Here is a 24,442-nt window from a genome sequence, read left to right on the forward strand (position 1 = left end):
AAATTCGAGGCCTTCTCCTTGCCACATATACTGCATGAACTGATATGGTAAGATAGTCCCACCCCAATAAAATAGGGATGAGTATACGTGCCATTCTTCCCGGACGCGTCCTGGCCAGGATTTCGGTGCGTCTTCCTAAAGTCGTATTTGTTGACCGCATAAGCCATTCAGTTAAAAACATTTACCTTAGAATGTAACGGTTGCTTTTCTGTAATAATAATAATAATAATCCTCTATGACTTACTCAGTCGACAAAAAAAATCCTGTCCAGGATGCGTCCGGGAAGAATGGCAAGTATGGTCACCCTAAAAAAAGGCTGTTGTTAGCAATGACAATCAATGTGACATAATGAAGTTTGCAAATGAGTCCTTTTAATCCAATTTTGACCTATACCGTAATTTTGTTTTGTGTAGCCCACGGGCAAAACTTAACAGATTCTATTAAAAACCGAATGTGGTGAGTGTTAAATGTCTCGTCATGGCCCGCATTTAGACAGAGGCAAAATGCTGCATGATCAACAGTAGACTCCTTATAGTCTCACTCCATCTGATTTCATGCAATATTTCATCTCTAATGAGAGGAAGTGATTCTGTTTAAGTGAGCAATAACACCGTGCAATTACTTAAACTAAGTCGTAAGACAGGCTTGTGGGCTTGCAGCTGCAAAGCAGTGCCATCCAGTATAAACAACAAAGACACCAGCTACAAATACTCTCGTTGTGGCTGATTCTTTATGACAATCGTACCCAAAAAGTAAACAGAAAAACTATATTCAATGAACAAAACTCTTAACCACACTCCTTTCTCAAACAAGCACACATTCACCCAGGCAGACGGTATACCAATACAGTATACAAAGATGTTTTCCTTAACTACAAAGGTTGCAACAACCAGCATTGTATGTGTGTTTGTGTGTGTCTGTGTCATCAGTTTTTGAACAGAGCACCCGCATGACTAAAGTATTTTGGTCACAGTGCTTAAAGAGTTTCTTCAGTTTGTGTCGACGGGGTGCCCTAATAAAAAGAGAAAGTGTTCTTATGAAGGTACAGGCATATGAGGGCTTGTGTAAAATCACTTTGGTTGGTCTCCAAACTGCTCCAAAACATCAACAGTGCTAGTTTCCAGACTTAAAATGAGACACGGATTCATAGATTGATAACAATTTAAAGCAGGGGTGGGGAACCCTGGGTCCTGGAGGGCCTACACAGTTTAGTTCCAACCCTAATCAAACCTGCATTTCATTTCCAAGTAATCCTGAAGACGTTGGCTGTTTCTCAATGTCAAGGATACTTCCTTGGCAGGACTGCCTTTCCAAGTCACTTCCTTCAGAGGCTAGGCGAGGCTCCTCTTTAGAATTTGGAGAACACATAAATGGAACAGGCTAGGAAGTGCACGTCATTACGTCGGTAAAAAGGTGTGCTTTCGGTGCTGCGCGCATAGGATTTTGGGTCATTTCAGAGCGCAAAGGATACACATATGCATCCTTTCCTGTATATGGGATATTTTTCGAACGAAGGACTCAGTCCTTGGTTGCAATTTCGAGGATTCTCGACATTTGAACAGTCCTTCGACGGATGGCGATTTTTTGGTCACCCAAAAAATCTAATTTGCGTCTACCGCGTCTAATTTGCCGCTTGAACATTTTGAGTTTACTCGCTTTATTCGCGCATAAAAGCCACGCGTGTATTTCTAGTCATCGAGACATTGACATGGAAATTTGCATCATGGGATGGGCTTCTGCGACTCCGCTCGCTACCTGTAATCACGTCACTACTAAAGCAAGCTCCTGATGGTTAATGCAGCGCGTTTTTTTTTCGCCAAAGTAAAAAAAATGTAAAGGACAAGTTCGGTATTTTACACTTAAAGCCCTGTTTTCAGATTGTTTATGATGAAATAGAACGGTTTTGACTGAAATTTCGACATATGCGGCTGATATGCTCACACAAAAATCGCTGCAAAATACGCTTTCCAACATGTGTTTTAGCATTCGTTGTTAACTTGTGGACCTATTTTTCCAAACGCCTCACACCCGTACATTATTCCGCTTAGAGCTTGAATAATAGACACTCCAGCCCAGGTGGTGGCGCTAATCCGCCTTTGCCAATTGCAAGAATAGAAACAAAGTTCCCGGCGCGGAGTAACACCGTACCTCACAGCACATCTAATACAAGTCAATGGAGTTGGCAAAAACTACGATAAAACCTGTTGGAATGCGTATTTTGCAACGATTTTTGTGTGAGCATATCAGTGAACACCCCCGACAACTCTGTGAGTTTCACGTCTTTGTAAACGAAAGTTTAATGCATTTTAGGAAGGATTGTTCCAGTGCACCATTAAACCCATTATAAAGGTGGGAGGTGAAACACAAACACCCAAAAATTCTCGGGGCAGCTGCATATGTCGAAATTTCAGTCAAAACCGTTCTATTTCATCATAAACAATCTGAAAACAGGGCTTTAAGTGTAAAATACCGAACTTGTCCTTTAACTAGACGAACTAGATGTGCGAATGAGGCGGAATTGCATCTACCGCGTCATGCTAAATGCCTCATTCGTGCGCTGAGACCTCCAGACGCGCGTCAACGCATCTTCACATTGACTTAACATTGAAATCGCTCACGCTTGATGCCTCTACCGCGGCTGGTGTGAACACAGCATTACACATTTCCCTTAAAATTGTAAGTAATACTGAAGGTAGCAAGATATTTTGAGGAACTTTTGTAACTAAATCGATCTGAAGCCCCATTGACTTCCATAGTTGGAATAAAGAATACTATGGAAGTCGGCGGGGCTTCTGATCGATTTAGTTACAAAAATTCCTTAAAATATCTTCATGTTCAGCAGAACAAAGAAATTTATACAGGATTCTTACAACACGAGAGTGCGTCGGTGATTACAGAAGTTTCATTTTTAGGTGAACTATCCCTTTAAGAAGCACTAATGGTATTTGGAGTACCGTGTCACTTCCATTTCTCCATCTATCATTGTGACACATTAAACAAGTAATGCCAGTTTTCTTGATATAGATCAGATCATGAGCAGATGCTTTAATTGTCAGGAGACACAATCTGAGAGCAGGTTTTAGTTCAAGTTTAGTTTAAGAAAGATCTCAGTGACTACCTCGACTACCCATGCCCTGGTGTGATTATTTATAGTGTAACTGGCCTAAAACTGCAAACCAGCAAATGGTGATTCGCTACTGATTTAAAATGACTTTACAATAATAATAATAATAATATACATGCACCGTACCCAAGATATTTTGATTGAACACTTTCGTAAAGGGACAGGCCAGAACATACGTAACACTACTACATGCGTTTTGATCGATCGGATCACAAGTGGATGACGTTAATGCCAAGTGTAAATGGTGTTCAAAACGTTTTGAGCTCGTCCACTTTCGACCACTTTCAACCACATTCAGAGATAGTCGAAAACACTTTCGATCGGATTGCTTTTGTAGTGTAAACGCACATGGGGTTGAATGTATTCAAACAGCAACACGGACCGTCTTCTCTCGGCCCATTAATCTAATCTGAGGTACTGAACACAATGTTTTACATCTTTTCTGACTTTTGGCGCGAACACACGGTGTACATCGCTATTTTTAGCCTTTCGTTGATAAAACTAAAGCAGCTGATCTCTGCGTAGTTTCATTTTGCAAGCGTGTGAAAGTTGCGCGATCTTATTTCATCAATTGCGCTATAATATCAGAGAAAGCTTAAAACACTGTGCAGCATGTTTACTTACAACTAAAGCAGTGGACTCTGACATAATATTAGTTTGCGTCCATTTAAACTCATCATTACTCCCGCTCGCGTTTAAATAACAGCAGAGAGACTCGCCCACCGTCTCTCTCAGACCACCCCCTCAAAGTATTCAGGACAGAAGCAGTCGAAAGTGGACAAAAGAGACAAATTTTAATACCAGGTATAAACGTGATGTGTCTCTGTCTAGTCCACTTGTGATCCGTTCGACGAAAACACATCATAATACCAAGTGTAAACAGCCCCTAAGCCTTTTCACACTGGAATTAACCCTGGGTTATCTCTGTTCTGAACCCCGCTTTTTAACCCTAGTTTACGGATCGTTTCACACTTGTAATTTAGAAGCGGGGTTATCCCTGAAATTAACCCAGGGTTATGAAACCCTGCTAGCCCTGCTTTTGTGGGGTTAAGGGCTCGTTATAGTTGTGTGTAGGTCCTACGTCGTAGCCGCGACAGCGTAGGTTCCGCGTCGGTTTTCATTTTAATTTTTGTGCGTCGTCGTCCGCATCGTCGTGCAAACACGCGCAGACCGCTGGTAGGCAGTATCCACACGTGTAACCACAATAGCAGAGTGACCGTCAATGAAGAAGCAGCTTGGCAAGTTAACCCACAAACGAAGAAGAAACAGCAACTTTTTGTGTATGATTTGAGATGACCAGCAGTGATGGAAGTAAATAAACAGCGACTAATGTTGCAGTTTGAGTTAAATCACTCCTCAACGTGGCCCATCTTTGTTCTCACCGTCGCAAACGCAAATATCTATGACGCAGTTTTTTACCTGACGGGAGGGGCTCTGGTGGACCAATCACAACGCTTGCGGTCCGCGTAGAACTGACGCGCTTGTTCAAAATTTTGCAGGTGCATGTCAGGCTACGTAGCGCTACTCACAGGCTACGGATAACTTAAGGTGTTGAGTACCGCATAGAGCTTATGCATTACTATAAATCAGGCTTTAACCCCGCACTGTGGCGCCAAACGCACACAGGGTGAAACTAAGCAGGGTTATGCAGGGTTCATACCAGATGCAGTAGACGCGGCAAGCACGAGTGATTTACATTTTAAGTCAATGCAAAGACAAGCCGCGGGAAACGCACAAGTTTAAAATCTGAACTTCGGCGTAATTTCGCGCCACATTAACCAATCAGGACTTTGCTGAAGTAGTGACGTGATTCCAGGAAGCGAGCGGAGTCTCAGCGGAGTCGCAGAAGCCCCTCCCATGACGCGAATTTCCGCGTGAATGTCTCGAATTACTAGAATTTCACCCGCGGCTTTCACACGCGAATGAAGCAAGTGAATTTCCGTTCTCAAGGAAAATCTTAAGGAAAAACTACTTTTAACGTATCCTTCTTGATAATTTGAAAGTGTTATATTTGTGCTGGGATCATCTGTTGTTGTAGTCCTTGTGCTTTCATGTATTTATATGTTACTGTATGTTATATGTTGTATGGTGCTATTGGGTCCCCTTCTAAAAGCTTTCAATAGCTTCTTTGGGGTTTCGCACACTAGCCTTCTATAATTACTGTATTTTGTCTTTAAAATGATGACGTGTGTGAAATAAATAAATTGAACTGAAAAAAAAAACGAAAATGTTCAAGCGTCCAACTACGCAATACGTGAATAGCGCATTTTCTACCGCGGCTGGTGGGAATGCACCATTAGAATGGTATGACCCCAATAGAGGGTATGCAAGTGAGGTCAACTTTGGTGAAAGTGTCTGCGGTTACACCCACTAAGTGGCAAAAGACAGAACGACAGAATTTGTGTACAGTGTGAAATCAGCGGAAACACAAGAAATGCGTCTAAATGGGAAAAAGCTGTTGTACGATAGACTGTACTAACAGATTTAAAAAGAATTCGGAGCTATCGTTTTACAGACTGCCAAGAAACACCGAAAGGAGAAATAAAAAGATTGTTCATTTCAACGTCCACAGACCACAGGAGGGTTGACAAGTTGCTAGGGTCACTATCAAGTGCAACTAAATGTAATTTTTGCTGATAATTGTCAGTTATAGACCGTTTTATCGGGCGCACGTGCGGTGACGCGTTAAGCTTCTGGTCTGAACTTTACTTCCGGTTTTTGTTTGTTTAATGGTCTGACTAGTTGCTGAAACTGAACTCTTAAACAAATACCTTGTCGAAAATAACAAATGTTTTGGGTTCCTATGTAATCTACGTGTTGTTTATTTTGCTTGTTATATGAATAAACTACTTTAAAAGGACTTTGTTCTTATTTATTCTTCGCAGAGTTTACCGGAATTTACGTGATGACCACGAATGCTGCGTGTTTATGTTGCTATACGCTAGAACAGCCAGCCATTTTGTTGAACGTTTTGCCACTCAACCAGGCGAGCTCTTGCGTGGTCATGTGGAAAAGTGACGTCAATGCATTCCCTCTATAGAAGTCATCACACAAAGTGGCTATTGGATTTTAAGATCAAGCCTATAGTGTTTAAGTTATGAACAGTGTGACAACTTACCCATGTGACAACTTACCCCGCTCTCCCCTACTTTAAAAGTCTACATGTATACGTATCTAATATATGTATACGTAACTAATGATACATAGGACCTTTGTAAAGGGTAGCTACTGCCCCAGTGACAGCTTGGGATCATTTTTCAGTGTTTTAATAAAGGTGAAACCTCAAGAAGTTGCTTGATACAAAATTACAAAGTGACCACACTGAAGAAGATGTTAAAATATTTAGTCGCATCCAAATTCCCTTTTGCGTTGCATTATGTTAATTATGAGTCTACAAACGTTAAAGGGGTTGTTCACCCAAAAAAAATTTCGTTGTCATAATTTACTCACTCTCATATTGTTAGAAACCTGTATAAGTGTCTTTGTTCTGATGAACACAACGTGAGATATTTTGAGGAATGTTTGTAACCAAACCGTTCCCGACCCCTATTTACTTCCATAGTATTCTTTTTTCCTATGCAAGGAATGGGGTTCATGATCAGTTTCCTTAAATATCTTTCTTCGTGTCGACATTTATACAGGTTTGTAACAAGTAAATGATGACATAATTTTCATTTTTGGGTGAACTATCCCTTTAATAGAAAATAAGTGACCCTAAACATCCATCAGCTTGTGACAAGCGGAAGAAAGCTGTCGCAGTTTGAAACACCCACCTAATAAAAGCAGCCTGTGGGTTTGTTTATATTCCCTCTTCTCTGCTTTCAGGTTCTTGTCAATGTTACGACTTCGTTTGTTTTCGGCTTTAATCCGCGCCCTCTCCTCCACCCGCCGCTGCTCCCTCAGCTGCAGGTCCGAAATGTCCAAATGTCCGGACTCGACATCGATCCCGGGGCTGGCACCGGTACGCCCGCCGGTGTACGTGATCGCGGACTGTGATAACCTCAGTCTAAAGCTCTGACACATCCCCATGTCCAATGGTGAGCTACAGGAAACCTCCAATAATTTAAAATCCGTATGGAAAAGTCTTACAGGAGGACAACTCCATCATGAGGATGATATCCAGGTCAGGTGGAGAAAGAAGCACTCGCTATCTCTTAGCGTCTTATCGCTCGGGGTTTCCAAAGGTATCGGTTTGCCTCATCGGATTTTCCCTCAGGCTTCGCTAGAATACACGACACGAGCGGACGAGAGTGATCTTTGACCTGACTTTGTTCAGTGTTTATTCTTGCTCTCTTTCTGCGCGACCCGGTTGAGTCTCTCATTGTCCGACGGGGCGCTGCTGCTCGGTTTGCTTCGAGTGCTGATCTGAGACCAGTTATTCGTCTTAACTTTAACACAACGCGTTAAATTTTCACGAGCAACAGGGGGAGGTCATCCAGTGACGTCACGTGGAAAACTGCAAGCACAGTTTACAATTTGTGAAGTATTTATGCGTATTGACACTGTATGTTTAAATCCATTGTTTTTGATTAAAGTGTACTTTATTGTATATTGTAAAATATTGTTATTATTGAATTTATTACATTATTATTATTATTATTATTATAAATAGGGGATGGTTGTAACACGTCCAATCTCTCCAATCAGGAGCAAGTTACAAATCACCTCGTGCACTCCAAATATGCTCAGTTTATTCCATATTCCTTATTGCTATTTTTGAGATGTCAATGCTTTGTAGTTAAACTCAAAAAAGCTAAATAATTTTTATTGTGTGTCTGGGTAGATATCTTTAGGTTTTTGGTGTTAATGTTTCATCTGTTAGCTGTAAGGTGAGTTTGTTCATGGATACAAGACTTTGGGTAAGTTGTAACATCAGTTAATCATGTTATAACTAGGGCTGTCAAGCGATTAATCACGATTAATCGCATACTAAATAAAAGTTTTGGTTTGCATAATATAAATGTGTGTGTACTGTGTGTCATTATTATGTAAATATATGTGTGTGTACACACAGTACACACACATATACACTAACTTAAAGGATTATTAGGAACACCATACTAATACTGTGTTTGACCCCCTTTCGCCTTCAGAACTGCCTTAATTCTACATGGCATTGATTCAACAAGGTGCTGAAAGCATTCTTTAGAAATGTTGGCCCATATTGATAGGAGAGCATATTGCAGTTGATGGAGATTTGTGGGATGCACATTCAGGGCACGAAGCTCCCGTTCCACCACATCCCGAAGATGCTCTATTGGATTGAGATCTGGTGACATTTTAATACAGTGAACTCATTCACATGTTCAAGAAACCAATTTGAAATGATTCGAGCTTTGTGACACGGTGCATTATCCTGCTGCAAGTAGCCATCAGAGGATGAGTACATGGTGGTCATAAAGGGATGGACATGGTCAGAAACAATGCTCAGGTAGGCTGTGGCATTTAAATGATGACCAATCGGCACTAAGGGGCCTAAAGTGTGCCAAGAAAACATCCCCAACACCATTACACCACCACCACCAGCCTGCACAGTGGTAACAAGGCATGATGGATCCATGTTCTCATTTCGTTTACGCCAAATTCTGACTCTACCATCTGAATGTCTCAACAGAAATCGAGACTCATCAGACCTGACAACATTTTTCCAGTCTTCAACTGTCCAATTTTGGTAAGCTCGTGCAAATTGTAGCCTCTTTTTCCTATTTGTAGTGGAGATGAGTGGGTCTTCTGCTGTTGTAGCCCATCCGCTTCAAGGTTGTGCGTGTTGTGGCTTCACAAATGCTTTGCTGCATACCTCGGTTGTAACGAGTGGTTATTTCAGTTAAAGTTGCTCTTCAATCAGCTTGAATCAGTCGACCCATTCTCCTCTGACCTCTTGCATCAACAAGGCATTTTCGCCCACAGGAGGACTGCCGCATACTGGATGCTTTTCACTTTTCACACCATTCTTTGTAAACCCTAGAAATGGTTGTGCGTGAAAATCCCAGTAACTGAGCAGATTGTGAAATACTCAGACCGACCTGTCTGGCACCAACAACCATGCCACGCTCAAAATAGCTTAAATCACCTTTCTTTCCCATTCTGACATTCAATTTAGAGTTCAGGAGATTGTCTTGACCAGGACCACACCCCTAAATGCATTAAAGCAACTGCCATGTGATTGGTTGATTAGATAATTGCATTAATGAGAAATTAAACAGGTGTTCCTAATAATCCCTTATGTGATTGTGTATATACAGTAAGGAAAATAAGTATTTAAACACCCTGCTATTTTCCAGAAATTACACTGTATGATTTTGTAACTATTTATTTGTATCAGAGCAACGTAATCTCATTCATTTTAATGGAAGCTTGACAACTTTCGATGACACGATCGAAAATGACCATTGGCAATCATACGGGCGTGTCCAGTGATGTGAGAAAGTTTAAATGATGAGTGGTTTCTGGAGCGACTGCCAATGGGAGCGAAGCAGTGGAGTTCACGTCATCCTTTTTTCATCTGATACTGGAGTGGACGGTGCTCATTTGTTTATGAGAACCAGATTTAGAAAAACCTCATTGAAAGAGACAGGCGACACACAGCGAGAAAGTCGCTGGTGGTCGCGTTAACCACGAAAACGTGCGGGCGTCCGATGAAATCGCCCATAGTTGCTTTTCCCAATTGTGTGTATAAAACAGACACGCTAATACATTTTTTAAAATTGAAATGTCTGATGTTTTTTTATATATTATTATTGACATTTTGAGATTAAAGGCGGGGTGCATGATCTCTGAAAGCCAATGTTCATATTTGAAATCACCTAAACAAACACGCCCCTATACCCCAATAGAATCTGGACCTTCTTTTGATAGACCCGCCCCACACATACACAACCCAGGCCCTTAATGCTGATTGGCTACTCCCTTTTCCAAAAATGTTTTTCAAAAATCACGCACCCCACCTTTAAAGGCACTGTGTAAAATATATGGACCTATGAAATATCTTGGAAAATGATCCAAAAAATCTGTTAAAGTCATCCCTCTACATTATAAATACAGATAATAAAAGGTATAAACAGAAATGGTTAAACTAAACGGTTTTTGACAAACCAAAAATGGCTCTTCTGTGGCACCACATTAAAGGACCTTTCAAGCACCTTTATTTTTTTGAGTGTAGTATTTTAAATGTGTTAAGTCATGCATGGATGAATGGTGCAAATATAAAGGTTATAATAATAGTATCCTGTAGGTGGCGTTATTGTATTTCAACATGTTATTGCAAACCTAAGAGCTCCATTACTTTTGATCTATATTTAAATTCTTAAATGTGCATGATGCTTAGCAATAGAAAGTTGGCTAATGTACTGTTACACCGAAATTTATTCATCAATGCTGTCTCTCTTTCCTCTCTTAATAAAATGACCTGGAATTATGAAAGAGCTCATTGTGACTACAAGATCTGACACAGATAGTTCAAACATCACAACACTTTGCCAGATATAGCCTATTACCGTTCTCCTGTTTCTTGGAAGGCTGAATAACTTGCACAATAGCTCTCCTTCTGTTCTCAATCTGTTTAATAACACGCATCATGCATTTACATAATCTATAATGGTCGCACCGCTGTGCACTCTCTCCCCTAACTTTGGGTCATTTCAACACTTATAACATATAATATTGTTAACGAACACTTTAAAATGCATGTTGAAAAATTAATAAATAGCAAAATATTGTGTTTGTATAATCTCATATTTGGGCAAAACAGTCTGGTAAAATGTGGATTAGCATCTAAGATGGCCTACAAATTGAATCTCCAAATAATTTCATTATTACTAACTAACTTCCTGTGTATTTATTATTTTGCTGGAAAAACACACAAACAATGAATATGTGGTCTATCCGTCTGTCTGACAGTCTGTGTCACTGCACTATGGCAGATACGGCTCTCTAGAGTCTTATCATACATACCAGAGACAGAGAGACACTGATGACTGTAGCTCATAATGACAGAAATTTACATCCTGCAATGCAAAAAAATGTATAAAATACATACATTTATCATAAACAAACTCATTTAAAAATATCATGAGGACATTCCTTTTGAACATTAAAACACTTGGACTACATAATGCAAAATTCAAAACTAAGATAAACTTTCTAATCCAGTGCATTTGTGCTACATTATGGGTCAGATGGGTAACTCCCTCTTGATGATGTCATCACGGGATTAACAAGCACAGGAGGCTTTTCAGAGTTACGGTCGAAATTATTCCTTCATTCTCCGTGCCAACTTTGCCATCATGCGTGAGATTGTTCATCTGCAGATCGGACAGTGTGGGAATCAGATCGGCTCAAAGGTGAGATGCTGTTGTATATCTATTATTTTAGAATTATAGGATAACCATCTTAAAATGAAGCGTATACAGTCAATTGAATCTGACAAATGCCTTTAACAATTGAACAGCCTGATGAGAATTTATTATTAATTTATTGTAGGTTTGTTTTAATTTTAACTTTGCAATAATGTCACATTTTTTCACAGTAAAGTTATTAAGTTAAATGCTTTACTGTCACTTAACAGCAATCAGATAGATGGATAAAGTTTGTTATATATATATACAGTGTAAAAGTTGACCAACTTAAAACATGACTTTAATTGGTAACACAAAGTTATATCAACTTGAATTTTTAATTTAAAGTGTTACTTAAACATGTAAGTTAAATAATTTTTTAAGTGTTACCAACTGAAGTAATTTTTACTTTTTACAGTTATAACAGCTAAAACAAAAAATAGTTTTACTATGCATATTAAACCTTATTTATAATGAATAGACATTTGAAATTGAAACGTGTGTTAGGGTGTTCCCCTTGCTGTGGTCTACTGTTAGATAAGAGCCACAGAGGAGGGTGGGCCTTTTTTATCATGGAAATGAGCTCAGCGGTCTGTATATGTGACAGATGCAGTAAAATTGTGGTAAAAATAAAACAGTGTCCAGGAACAAACAAACACAAGTCAGCTTGGGTTGATGAATTTATAAACTGAATTTATATAGAGGAAAAAGTAGTACACTTCCATATTGTACTTAAAGTGCTTTATTTTCGCACACTATTTTTTTACTTAATATACTAAAAATTCATCTTTAGTACTTCTTAAGATCATCTAAGTGTACTTCACTGTGCTATTTTGAGACACCATAAATATGAACTTAAATGTGCTATAAAAATGTATTTAGGTACCACTTGTAGTAAACTTGAACCCATCTTTGTATGAAAGTTGAGTTCAAGTTTAATACACGTGTTAACTACATACATTTTTAAATACAGAGATAGTTAAAAAGATGTTAAAAGTGCATTTTAGTTCATATTCATGGTGTCTCAAAATAGCACAGTGAAGAATCTTAAGAAGTACTAAAGATGATTTTTTTGTATATTAAGTACAAAATTAGTGTGCGTAAATAAAGCACATTAGGTACACTAGGGAAGTGTACTACTTTTTCACCTGGGTCCATATCTGTTTTTGAAATGTTGTGTTTGATTTAATCATTTCAAAAAAGTAAAAATATAAAATATATGATGACTTTTGTTCTTACTGAGGATTATTTTCAATCTATTGTAGTTTTGGGAGGTGATCAGTGATGAACATGGTATTAACAGAGTGGGAGGATATGAAGGTGACATGGACCTTCAGCTGGAGAGGGTCAACGTTTACTTCAATGAAGCCCATGGTATGTAAATGCAACATTCAAGTCTTCTTTATTGCTATATGAAACAGTGTAAGTGCTCGAGACCTAACTTGGACTCAAGACATTATTTAGCAAACTCCAAATGTGCTTAACAAATTTATTAGACCACCACCCAATGTAATGATCGTGCCACTGATGCCCTAAACGAACAGTATTGATGATAAATAAAATCATGTTTTATGTTTCATAAGTATGCGTGCACGGTAAGAAATGTATTTTAAAAGCTGAATTGTTTTAGGTGGAAAATACGTTCCAAGAGCTTTGCTTGTGGACCTGGAGCCGGGCACTATGGACAGCGTGAGAAGCAGTCACATAGGACAGCTCTTCAGACCAGACAATTTTATTCACGGTGAGATAACGCTGATCGTATTTTGTCACCATAAAGTATTCATATGGGGTGGAAACTGGGCAATATAGTCCTAGCAAATATAAAATTTAATAAATATGTTAAACACAACATCAAAGACACATCAACACCAATAAAGCCAAAGTCTAACCATTAACCAGCATAATAAAAAACGATGCTATAGCTTCATTGGTAGTGCATTGCATTAGCAGTGCAAAGGTCATGGGTTGAATCTCAGGAAATGGTCAAAATATATACTGTAGGCCTAACTCAGCTGTCTCTGATGCTGTATCCTTTTAACAAGTTCAGCTTTGCAACTAAAGACTTCATATTGGTACCTGAGATGTTGGTACCAAAGAGAGCATATGTGACCTTGAACCACAAAATCAGTCATAAATGGTTTTAAATTTGAGAATTAAACATCATGTGCAAGGTGAATAAGCTGTCCATTGATGTATGGTTTGTTTGGACACTATTTGGCAGAGACACAACTATGAAAATCTGGAATATGTGGGTAAAAAAGGAAAATCGCCTTAAAAGTGGTCATGATTTTTATTTAAAGGCGGGGTGCACGATCTCTGAAAGCCAATGTTGACATTTGAAATCACCTACACAGATGCAACTCAGGCAATGATGTCGGTTAATAGACACGCCCCTTGCTGCTGATTGTATACAAGTGTTTTGGTAGTCGGCCCGGCTCCCTTTTCCAAAGTGTTTATCAAAATCATGCACCCCGCCTTTAATATCATCATATTTGTACAATTTATGAATATTTTTGACCCACAGAACGTATTGTTGCCTGTTGCTTTAAATTACCTGTGCGGCTGGTTTTGTGGTCCATGGTCACATATTAGTACCTCATAGCCAGTGTTGGGTGTAACTAGTTACTAAGAAATTAGTTACTGTAATTTAATTACTTTTTCCTTAAAAAGTAAAGTAAGTGATTAGGGTTTGGTTTAGGATTAGTTGCATGTAATTATGCATAATTAACTGTTATTACTTTAGTAATTACATGTAACATGTGTAACAAAGACAATGTAAAATAAAGTGTTACCAGTAAATGATACAAAGATAGACTTGAAACAGCTCAAATGAATAATTTAAAGTACATAAATTATTCTAGTCACACTTTTCAAGGTCCAATTCTCACTATTAACTAACCATTAACTGCTTTTGCCTCAATATGCTAATTACTGCTTAATAAAACTTAGTAAAGTAGTTGTTAAGTTTAAGTATTGGTAGGTAGCTGTAGAATAAGTTATTGCAGAATCAGGCATTAACATTTGAAGAGTTTCGTTGCAAAACGAGATAAATCTATTTTTTTACATTTTTGTCAAAACATGTTTATTATTATTTTATCATGTTATTATTTTGTTTTATGGTGCTACTTAGCTGTATTTTTTAAGTTAAGAAGGTTTAAATCAAAACAAACCAACTGCAGTTGAATTGAAATTAATTGGAATGCACAACCAAAAAACGAGATTTCAGAACAATAAAAAAAACGGTGGTTATCTCGTTTTGCAACGAAACTGTTCATTTGTTTTTTATTATCTCAGTCATATTAATGCTAATAACCAACCAGTTAATACTGAGAATTGAAAACTACACTAGACTAAGTTTTACCATTATTCTTAATAACTCAAGGAAAAGTAATTAAATTGCAGTAATTACTTATTACCAGCGTTGGGTGTAACTAGTTACTAAGTAATTAAAGGGACATTGCACTTTAAAAAAAAAAATAGGCTAATTTTCCAGCTCCTCTAGAGTTAAACATATGATTTTTACCGTTTTGGAATCTATTCAGCTGATCTCCGGGTCTGGCGCTAGCACTTTTAGCATAGCTTAGCATAATCCATTGAATCTGATTAGACCATTAGCATCGCGCTAAAAAATAACCAAAGAGTTTCGATATTTTTCCTATTTAAAACATGACTCTTCTGTAGCTACATCGTGTACTAAGAGCGACAGAAAAGTTGCCATTTTCTAGACAGATATGGCTAGGAACTATACTCTCATTCCGGCGTAATAATCAAGGACTTTGCTGATGTAACATGGCTGTAGCAGGCGTAGTGTTATTACGCATCTCCCCAGAAATAGTCCCCTTGGTTACTTTCAATAGCAGGGTACTATTTCCGGGCAAGTGCGTAATATCACTACGTATACTAGTAATATCTGCCTAACAGTGCATACAGATTAATTGTATAACTTGTATGCACACATGTTGCTTTAGATAAAAGCATCGGCTAAAAGCATAAATTGATCAGGATTCAGACTAAGGTTGTAAATCTCTGTCCCTATGCAATCACATTCAACTTGTTAATATGTTATTCTACGAACATGAAGCATAAGATCATCTCTGATGCTGTTATCCTCTCTGTAAATGTAAAGGGAATTCTGGAGCTGGCAATAACTGGGCTAAAGGTCACTATACAGAGGGCGCGGAGCTGGTGGAGCAGGTTGTCGATCGTGTCCGCCAAGAAGCGGAAAGCTGCGACTGCATGCAGGGTTTTCAGTTCGTCCACTCCCTGGGTGGCGGCACCGGTTCCGGAATGGGTACCCTCATCATCAATAAGATCCGAGAAGAATATCCCGACCGCATCATGAATACTTTCAGTGTAATGCCCTCACCGAAGGTCTCGGATACGGTGGTGGAACCCTACAACGCAACGCTATCAGTTCACCAACTAATCGAGAGTACAGATGAGACGTTTTGCATTGATAATGAAGCGTTGTATGACATCTGCTTCCGTACTCTCAAGCTCACAACACCAACTTATGGAGATCTCAACCACCTTGTATCCCTGACCATGAGCGGGGTCACCACCTCCCTCCGCTTCCCGGGTCAACTGAACGCTGACCTTCGGAAGCTGGCCGTCAACATGGTCCCCTTCCCGCGTCTCCATTTCTTCATGACGGGTTTCGCACCGCTCACGGCACGCGGTAGCCAACAATACCGTGCCCTCTCGGTGCCCGAGCTCACCCAGCAGATGTTTGACGCCCGTAACATGATGACCGCCTGCGACCCTCGTCGAGGGCGCTACCTGACCGTGGCGGGCATGTTTCGGGGGCTTATGTCCACCAAAGAGGTCGATGAGCAGATGCTGGCTATTCAACAGAAGAACAGCAACTACTTTGTGGACTGGATCCCTCACAACGTCAAAGTGGCCGTCTGCGACATTCCGCCACGCGGCCTCAAAATGGCCTCGACCTTTATCGGAAACAACACGGCCATCCAGGAGATTTTCAAACGCATAGGGGAGCAGTTTGCTGTGATGTTTCGACGCAAGGCCTTCTTGCACTGGTACACGGGAGAGGGCATGGATGAGATGGAGTTTACAGAGGCGGAGAGCAACATGAATGATCTGGTTTCCGAGTACCAGCAATATCAGGATGCCACAGCCGACCAGGAGTGGGAAGCGGAAGATGAAGTTACAGAAGTGGAAGGCCTGTCAGAAGCAGCGCAGAGCACCAGAGTAGAAATACAGACCGAGGTGGTTACTGAAACTTCTGTCAGCGAATGAGACGCTGGCTTTGGCGATTATGGCTGTTTGAGGAGGGAATTTTATCTAGCAAACTGTGAAATATTTCTTATCTTCAGGAGAACAGATGTTAAAGTATACGCATACAAAAAAAACATAAGATTTAATATTCAAACAGATATCATTCCAAACTTTGAAATATGTTTTCTTGAACTTCATTATGTTGTGAAGCATATTATTTCCTAAAATGCATATCTTGATATATTCCGATTCTTTATAATGCCTCATGTATACATTGCTTGTTACTATACATAATTGATAAAAAAATTGAAAAAAGTATTTTGTTAAAATCAGAGCGAAATGTGTAAACGTACAAGTCTTTTTTTTCAAATTTCTCCTTTTTTTCTGCTTATTCGCTTCTCATTTAATACATTTATTAAATATAACTATATGATTTTAATATTAATTATGAAATAATAAAGTATATGAATGTTATGAATATAAAGGGGTGGTTTCCCAGGCAGGGTTTAGATTACGCCAGCACTTGGCCTCAAGTTATTTTAGGAGTTTTAACAAACATACCTAATAAAATTTTTACTTCTGTGCATTTTGAGACATAACAATGGTATAGATGTATTTTACGATGTCAGTGCAAACTGTTTTTTTTTAAGACAGCTCAAACATGCATTTTGGTTTGGAACTAGACGGGGGAACCACGTTTCCCGGACAGGGATTAGACTAGTCCTAGACTAAAATAAATATAAGATCTGTCCAAATTAAAAAACAACTTGCACTGACATATCTTAAAATACATCAGTGCCCTTTGTTTTTCCTTAAAATGCACACCAGTAATGTTTTTAGTAAGGCATGTTTATTAAAACTAGTTATATTTCATAATTAAACTAAGGCCTAGTCCTGGCTTAAGCTAGAAACCACCCCAAAGTTATTAAATATGACAATATTTTAAAACGTAGTTTAGATAATAATGTAAATCACTAGGCAAATGCTTTTCAGCACTATTTTTATATTTTTATCTTACGTCTATCAACATTATACTTGAGTTTGCGTAGTGCTGAGAGCTATTTTATTTATGCTTAGGTTTTTTTTAAGTAAATACATGTAATTGATCTTTTATCTATGAATTTCTTTTCTGTATTAAAATAAAATATTGTTTCAAAGTAGGTACACATGCAATATCAAGTACTGTGTTGGCTATGCTATCTGCTAGCAGTTTTGTTCAAGGCAGATTTACAAATGTAATATGCGCTTAATTTTTGTTTTCGGTCTTTCTAATGGTGCAACAGTGTTTAAGTCAATAAAATACCATTTCAAGAACCGCTGAAAACTGTTGTCTAAATTGTATTTGCAATGCAAAACTATACCACTGCCTTATTTTTTTATGACACAAAACTGTTGACAACTCTCTAAATAGCTGACAGCCATATACAGAGCTATATCAAAGGAATAGTTCACGTTTCATGCCTCATATATACATTCCATATATACTATTTACATTGCTTTGTTACTATGCATAATTAATTAAATAATTTGAAAAAAGTATTTTGTTAAAATCAGAGCGAAATATGTAAACGTACAATAGACTTTCAGCTTATTTGCTTGTCATTTAACGCATTTATTAAATATAACTATATGATTTAAATATGAATTATGAAATAATAAAGTATGAATATAAAGCTGGGGTTTCCCAGGCAGGGTTCGGATTAAGCCAGAACTTGGCCTCAAGTTATTTTAGGAGTTTTTACAAACATACCCAATACATTTTTTTTACTTCTGTGTATTTTGAGACATAACAATAGTATAGATGTATTTTACGATATCAGTGCAAACTGTTTTTTTTTTTTTTAGGTAAGACAGCTCAAACATGCATTTTGGTTTGGGACTAGACGGGAAACTGACCCAAAGATGCGGTTTCCCAGACAGGGATTAGACTAGTCCTAGACTAAAATAAATATAAGAGCTTGCACTGACATATCTTAAAATCCATCTACGCCCTTTGTTTTTCCTCAAAATGCACGCCAGTAATGTTTTTAGTAAGGCATGTTTATTAAGAGTTATATTTCATAATTAAACTAAGGCCTAGTCCTGGTTTAAGCTGATCACTGTCCGGGAAACCACCCCAAAGTTATTAAATGTGGCAATAAGAGGTATAAGAGGAATAATTGACTCCGGTCCTTTAAATTATTTGAAAATAATTCTGCAATGGCACGACGCAAATACGACCTTGAATAACACCTTCAGCAAGACCTTTGCATGAAATGCTTCGCATAATCTAAACAAAAAGCTTTGTGGATCAAGAAAACAAGTGAAGGCTGTTTAGTTTGAGGCTCTTCATAATTTATTATCAAAAGAACATAACTATTATCATTCAATCAGGTCATCTGAATTGCAGATATTATTGCAAACACAAGTGATGAAATTAAATATTTGTTTGGAGGAATGGGGGTCACGTGCTTCAATTTCAGCTCCTGCAATAAACAACAGCAGACAATTAGTAAAATAAACATCATATAAAGTTGCAACTATTAGTGACCAAGCCTACACCATCTCTACATTTGTCTGAACCCTATGGCTTAGGCAAACAATATAAGATATTAAAGACGTATGAAACTCACATTATGCAGTCTTTATTTTATTGACCTTGACGCTTGTTTCTGCGCTTTTAAGCGCTTCCACTTTCAACTCCGGCTTCAGAGCTGCACGGACGACCCTGGCGCAGATGGCCGAGTACCTGATGTAACTTAAATGACAAGACAGATATTAATTACTTAACAAAATTTAACATAACATAATTACGTAGGAGCTTCACTATTAAGCACGTAAATATATGTAACGTTACGGAGCCAGGCCAAACCACTTCATCTGTAGAATATATTACGGGAAATATATCGCGGCAACAGAAATATCAAGGCTTTTACATGGTGTATAAATATTAATAAAAAATGTGATACCTCAGGCCTGCTTGTCTCCAGTATGCCACCATTTTCTTAGCAAATGTGTGAGCCTCCGGTTCGCAACACTGCCGATCAAGGACGAGGACAAGGCCTGTGTGTGACCGGATAACGCGTCATACATCAGATTGCACAGTGTGATTGGTTGGCAGACACGTCAATCAGCGCACTGTCTGTGTTCAGCCAATCCCTGCCAATCGTCAAAGCAGAAAAACCGAGTAAAATACACAGTACAAAATTTTAATAAATAAAAAATACATTTTGTTATCTAACTATTTTTATTGCCGGTTAAGTATAGGCGCAATAATATTCATATATATTTAATAGCAGAGATTGGCAAACCCACACTTGATTTAAGGTTAAATAAATATTTTTTAAAGTTTCAATGCTTTTATTTTGATAGAGCTGGCGTAATGTAACAAAATATCTACAGAAAACGGTCAAATTAAATAAAAAATCTTACATACAGACAATACAGTATTCTCATGAAATACGTCTTTCAAATCTCTCTCTTTTTTAGCTTTTATGAAAGTATTCAAATACAGTTTTGTTATATAAATACATAACCTATCCTACATCATTAAACATGTATAGACACACAAAGAAGCGATCCGAATTCACTTAAATGTTTAAATAAACAAAATTATTATCTAACTATTTTTTTGCCGGTTAAGAATACGCAATAATATTAATATATATTTATATTAGTATGAATTTACTATCACATATTGGCAAACCCACATTTTATTAACTTAAATAAATATTTTAAAAACTCTTTCAATGCTTTTATTTTGATAGAGCTGGCGTAATATAACTAAATATTTACATAAAATGGTAAAATTACTTAAATTAAAAGTCTTAAATACAACTTACTCTTAAAATACGTCTTTTAAATTAGTCATCTCATTTTTTTCTTAAAGGGATAGTTCACTTTAAAATGAAAATTCTGTCATCAATTACTTATCCTCATGTTGTTCTAAGCCTCTATGAGTTTCTTTTTTCTGATGAACACAAAAGAAGATATTTTGATAAATGATAGTAAACACACAACATGTAGTGACCATAGACTTCCATTGTAGGTATAAAAATATGATGGAATTTAATGGGTACCGTCAACTGTGTGCTTACCATCATTTATAAAAAATATTTTCTAGATCATTTATCACAATACTTCCAAAATATTTTTTTCCTACTATGGAAGTTCATGTTGTTCACTATCTGCTATGTGGTTACCATCATTTCTCAAAATATCTTATTTTGTGTTCATCAAAAAAAAATCATACAGGTCCAGAACAACACGAGGACGAGCAAATGATGCCAAAAATTTCATTTTAAAGTGAACTATCCCTTTAAGTAGTTTTATGAAAGTAGGCCTACTACAGTACACTTATATTATAGGAAACAACATATCCTACAATAATAATAATTATGTGTAAACAAGTGTGACTATTGTACAAACATCATTACACATACACAGACACACAGGCTGTTCAAAAGAGATTTTATTGAGGATACTTCACAATTCAGTTTAAAGCAAAATATGATTTTTGTTAATAAACTGACACTCTGTGAGATGTTGTCTAATACATCACATCATGCATGCACAGATATATTTAGTAATTTATATCTGCCCTTATTAGCTGTCGTAAAAGCCATTGTGCAGGTGTTCTTTTAGTATGAGATTGAGCCTGTGAAAGGTGCTGTAATGTTGAGGGACCTCTCGAGTCAACTGCTGAAGAATTGAGTCGACCTTACTCAGTCGTGTCTCTAGTTTCTCTTTAGTCTGCTCGAGCGCAGTGTCTTCAGACGCCACAGTACGATATCGTCCCACCTTAACATCCTGCAGGTGTTTTGCCTGACTCTGAAGGGTGAGCAGACGAGATAAGTTTCTTTCCTTTGTCTCCTGTAATGCACCGAGGTCCTGAAAAAGAACAGATCTGGTATTCTGCAGGTCACCGAGATGCATTTGTTTCTCTCTGAGACTGGAACTCAAAGACTGACGCCTCTCCTCCAGCTGAGCTATAATGCCTCCACTCTCTTCTGATTGCCTTTTGGTTTGTGAAATCTTTTGGCGGAGACGCTGGAAAATGTGGTGGTATTCTGTGTGCGTTGGCTGCATACGGTCAGATTGCACTTGAGCTTCACCTCGGATCATTATGGTTTCCCGCATGGCCACCACCAACTCCATGTCTCTCAACAACCGCTCCTGCTGCTTTATTAACTGAGCATATCGCACCTCCATGCGGTGGATATCTTTTCTTAAGGTTTGTATTTCTCCCTGTCCGATGTCTGAGTCTATGGCAGACAAAGTCTCTTGCATTAGCTGAGTTCTTTTCTCCCACAGCATAAGAAGTCGCTCCGCCTCCACTAGTCTGTTCACGACTTCTTCTTTATCTTTATTTAACCGCTCCAGCTTCAGCTGAGTCTCAATCAGCTCCCTCTCAGCCTCCTTGAGTTTCAGCCTGAACTCTTTCTCCATCAGACTGTTACTCTGCTGCAATGCTTGATTCAGATCACTGTTCTTACTCAGCAAAGAACTGATTTTCATCAGGTCTGCCATGCCAGCCTTGATCTGGCTCTCAAGATCTTCCAGCTCACGCTGATCCTGCTCCATCTCGCTCTCTCTTCTCATCTTAGTCTGTTGAAGTATTGTAAGCTGTGTGCGTAGAGTGTGTAGAGAAGAATTGTGAGCCTGCTTATCCTCTGTGAATCTCACGAGCTCTCCCTGCTGCCAGAGCCACAACTGCTGCTGTTCTTTGACCTCCGCACCAATTTCCTCCAGTTCCTTGGAGAGGGAGGCTGCACAGATCTCTAAAGGACCCAGGTCTTCAAGCCCAGTATTTGATACGATCTCCTTGATCTTCTTGTTGAAAAGGCTGATCACGGACTGCTTTCGTTCAATATCTGCCATGTGTCTAGAGATCTCCGTTTCGTGAGAAGAAAGCAACAAGCGTAGTTGGGACATTTCTTGCTCAAGTTCTGCACGTAGCGCGGCCAGAGAATTCAAGCGCGTTACCGCCTCCAGGCCTTCCAGCTTTACGGCATTAATGCCATTCTCAAGCTTAATTAACTCGGCCTCCTTCTCTCTACTCTGTGCTGCGGTTTTATCAGTCAGTCGACATGAATACTTTGCCGCGTTTTCATGCGTAAACCGCTCCTGTAGTTTGTTCATAACCTGATCTTGGAGTTCCAACCACACTGCAGACTCTCTCTCGGTCTGCTTCCTGAAAGCCTTAAGCTTGGACTCATACATCGCATGTTCCACACGCAGCATGCTAAGTGTTTTCTCCGTCTCCTGCGTCATTTGTGCGTACGTGCTGTACTGGGCCTGCAAGACCCCCTGATGGTTCTGGGACTGTGTAATGAGTTTGCGTGAGGTGGTGCAGTCAGTTTGGGCACGGTTTTGATGCAGAGTAAGTCGCTCATTTTGCTCCTCTTCCTGTGTAATGGATGTTTTATAGCCGTTGATCTCTGATTCCAGAAAACGCATTTGATCATTGGCTGACGTCAGTTCTTCCTGCATGGAATTGTAGGCTTCATCCCTCCTTCTCATCATTACCAGGCTGCTGTTCCACTGCTGAAACAACTGCTTACGCTCGAGAAACAAAGAGTCAACTTCTAGCTGCGCCTCGGAAAGCGTTTCCATCGCAGCCTTGGTCTCCTCACTCTGAGCGGTGATTTGGACCTCATAAAGAGCGATCTGCTCGGAGAGCTTCTCGACATGCTTGGTCAAGCGATCCAAATAAAAATCCTGCTCGTGTTTGTGCTCCTCCGCTTGAATTCTCTCTTTCTGGGCTTTGTTTGAAGCATTTATTGTGGCTTGGATGTCCAAGCGCAGGTCACTGTTGGACTTCTGCATGAAAAGCAACACCAGGGCCATGCTGTCCACCTTCGATTGTAATTCAGACACTTGTGTACGCTGTTTGTGTGCTTGACTACCGATGTCTTGGTATTGATCCTTCACTGCATCTAGCTCATCTTGAGCCTGTCTCCGCTGGGAAGCAGCCTGGGCGTTGCTTTCATGATTGGCTTCCAAAGACCCCTGGAGTTTGGCCAACATCTCCTGCACCATGTACACTTCTTCAGCAAGTTCCTGATGCCTCTGAACCTCTGCTTTCTCCACTATCCTCTTCTCACGGAGATCAAAGTTCAGTCTCTCCAGTTTATTACTTAGGTTGTTTTTCAACGCAGCCTGAAATCTCTTCATAAGAGGATGCTCAGGATCCATCACCACAAGTTGCTCTTCTTGCTCGTTTTCCTGTTCTCCGACTCTCCATTCTGTCTCTATGTCACTTTGCTGGGGTCGAACAGGTGTGTTCGTGTTGTCTATTGCAGAGTTGGACAACAGCACGGGTCCACTGGTCTCAAAGTGATCAGTGCCTCCATCATGACTGTCTGACAGCTCAATTAATCCACTTTGTGAGAAAATCATTTCAAAATTATTTCTTTCTTGCTCAGTGGGAATATCTCGTGCAAGAGTCTCTTCCTGCTCGTTCATCTGATACTCCGACCGATCTTCATCACTTCCACCACCCTCCATCTCCTGTTTTCTGTGTGGTAGAGAGCTGTTTATTTTCCTCTTTCTCGTCTATTTTCTATTTTCGTTAAATTCACAGTTGTACTTAATTATTTTGGGTAAAACAGTGTTTTCTGTGCAGCTTGTTCAATCCACGCAGTAAAGCGAAACCTGCAGTGTGTACTAAGCGTTGGTAAGACGCACTTTTGATGGTTACCAACGGAAGGCGTACGTTCATACGTCAGGACGTTTATTTATTTATTTATTTATTTTTAGAGAACAT

At 39.0% G+C, this 24,442-nt stretch overlaps 4 protein-coding genes across 5 annotated transcripts in view; 1 reads left to right on the forward strand and 3 right to left on the reverse strand.

The window, feature by feature from the left end:
- gnas (GNAS complex locus) overlaps positions 1-7,553 on the reverse strand; it is a 47,484-nt gene extending 39,931 nt beyond the window's left edge. The window contains exon 1 of one of the 2 annotated variants that reach the window (XM_073870449.1): positions 6,898-7,553. In XM_073870449.1, coding sequence (XP_073726550.1) covers positions 6,898-7,153 — 256 coding nt within the window. In that variant the 5' untranslated portion in view covers positions 7,154-7,553. The remainder of the gene's footprint in view (positions 1-6,897) is intronic. The other variant, XM_073870448.1, reaches the window with a different exon arrangement.
- Positions 7,554-11,289: 3,736 nt separating this feature from the next.
- Positions 11,290-17,826, forward strand: tubb1 (tubulin, beta 1 class VI). The gene is made up of 4 exons (XM_055212911.2): positions 11,290-11,463; positions 12,723-12,831; positions 13,088-13,198; positions 15,584-17,826. Exons 1-4 carry the CDS (start codon positions 11,407-11,409, stop codon positions 16,714-16,716), a joined length of 1,410 nt encoding a protein of 469 aa, XP_055068886.1. The 5' UTR covers positions 11,290-11,406; the 3' UTR covers positions 16,717-17,826.
- Positions 17,827-19,007: 1,181 nt separating this feature from the next.
- Positions 19,008-19,801, reverse strand: atp5f1e (ATP synthase F1 subunit epsilon). The gene is made up of 3 exons (XM_055212914.2): positions 19,644-19,801; positions 19,308-19,432; positions 19,008-19,160 (listed from the first exon to the last, which is right to left on the reverse strand). The coding sequence occupies exons 1-2, from the start codon at positions 19,673-19,675 to the stop codon at positions 19,309-19,311; spliced, it is 156 nt and encodes a 51-aa protein (XP_055068889.1). The 5' UTR covers positions 19,676-19,801; the 3' UTR covers positions 19,008-19,160; position 19,308.
- Positions 19,802-21,127: 1,326 nt separating this feature from the next.
- On the reverse strand, positions 21,128-24,435 carry ccdc40 (coiled-coil domain 40 molecular ruler complex subunit). The gene has a single exon (XM_055212910.2). The coding sequence runs from the start codon at positions 24,181-24,183 to the stop codon at positions 21,280-21,282; it is 2,904 nt and encodes a 967-aa protein (XP_055068885.2). The 5' UTR covers positions 24,184-24,435; the 3' UTR covers positions 21,128-21,279.
- Positions 24,436-24,442: the final 7 nt, after the last annotated feature.

Source organism: Misgurnus anguillicaudatus, chromosome 8 (assembly GCF_027580225.2).
Source record: "Misgurnus anguillicaudatus chromosome 8, ASM2758022v2, whole genome shotgun sequence".
Classification (NCBI taxonomy): Eukaryota; Metazoa; Chordata; class Actinopteri; order Cypriniformes; family Cobitidae; genus Misgurnus; species Misgurnus anguillicaudatus.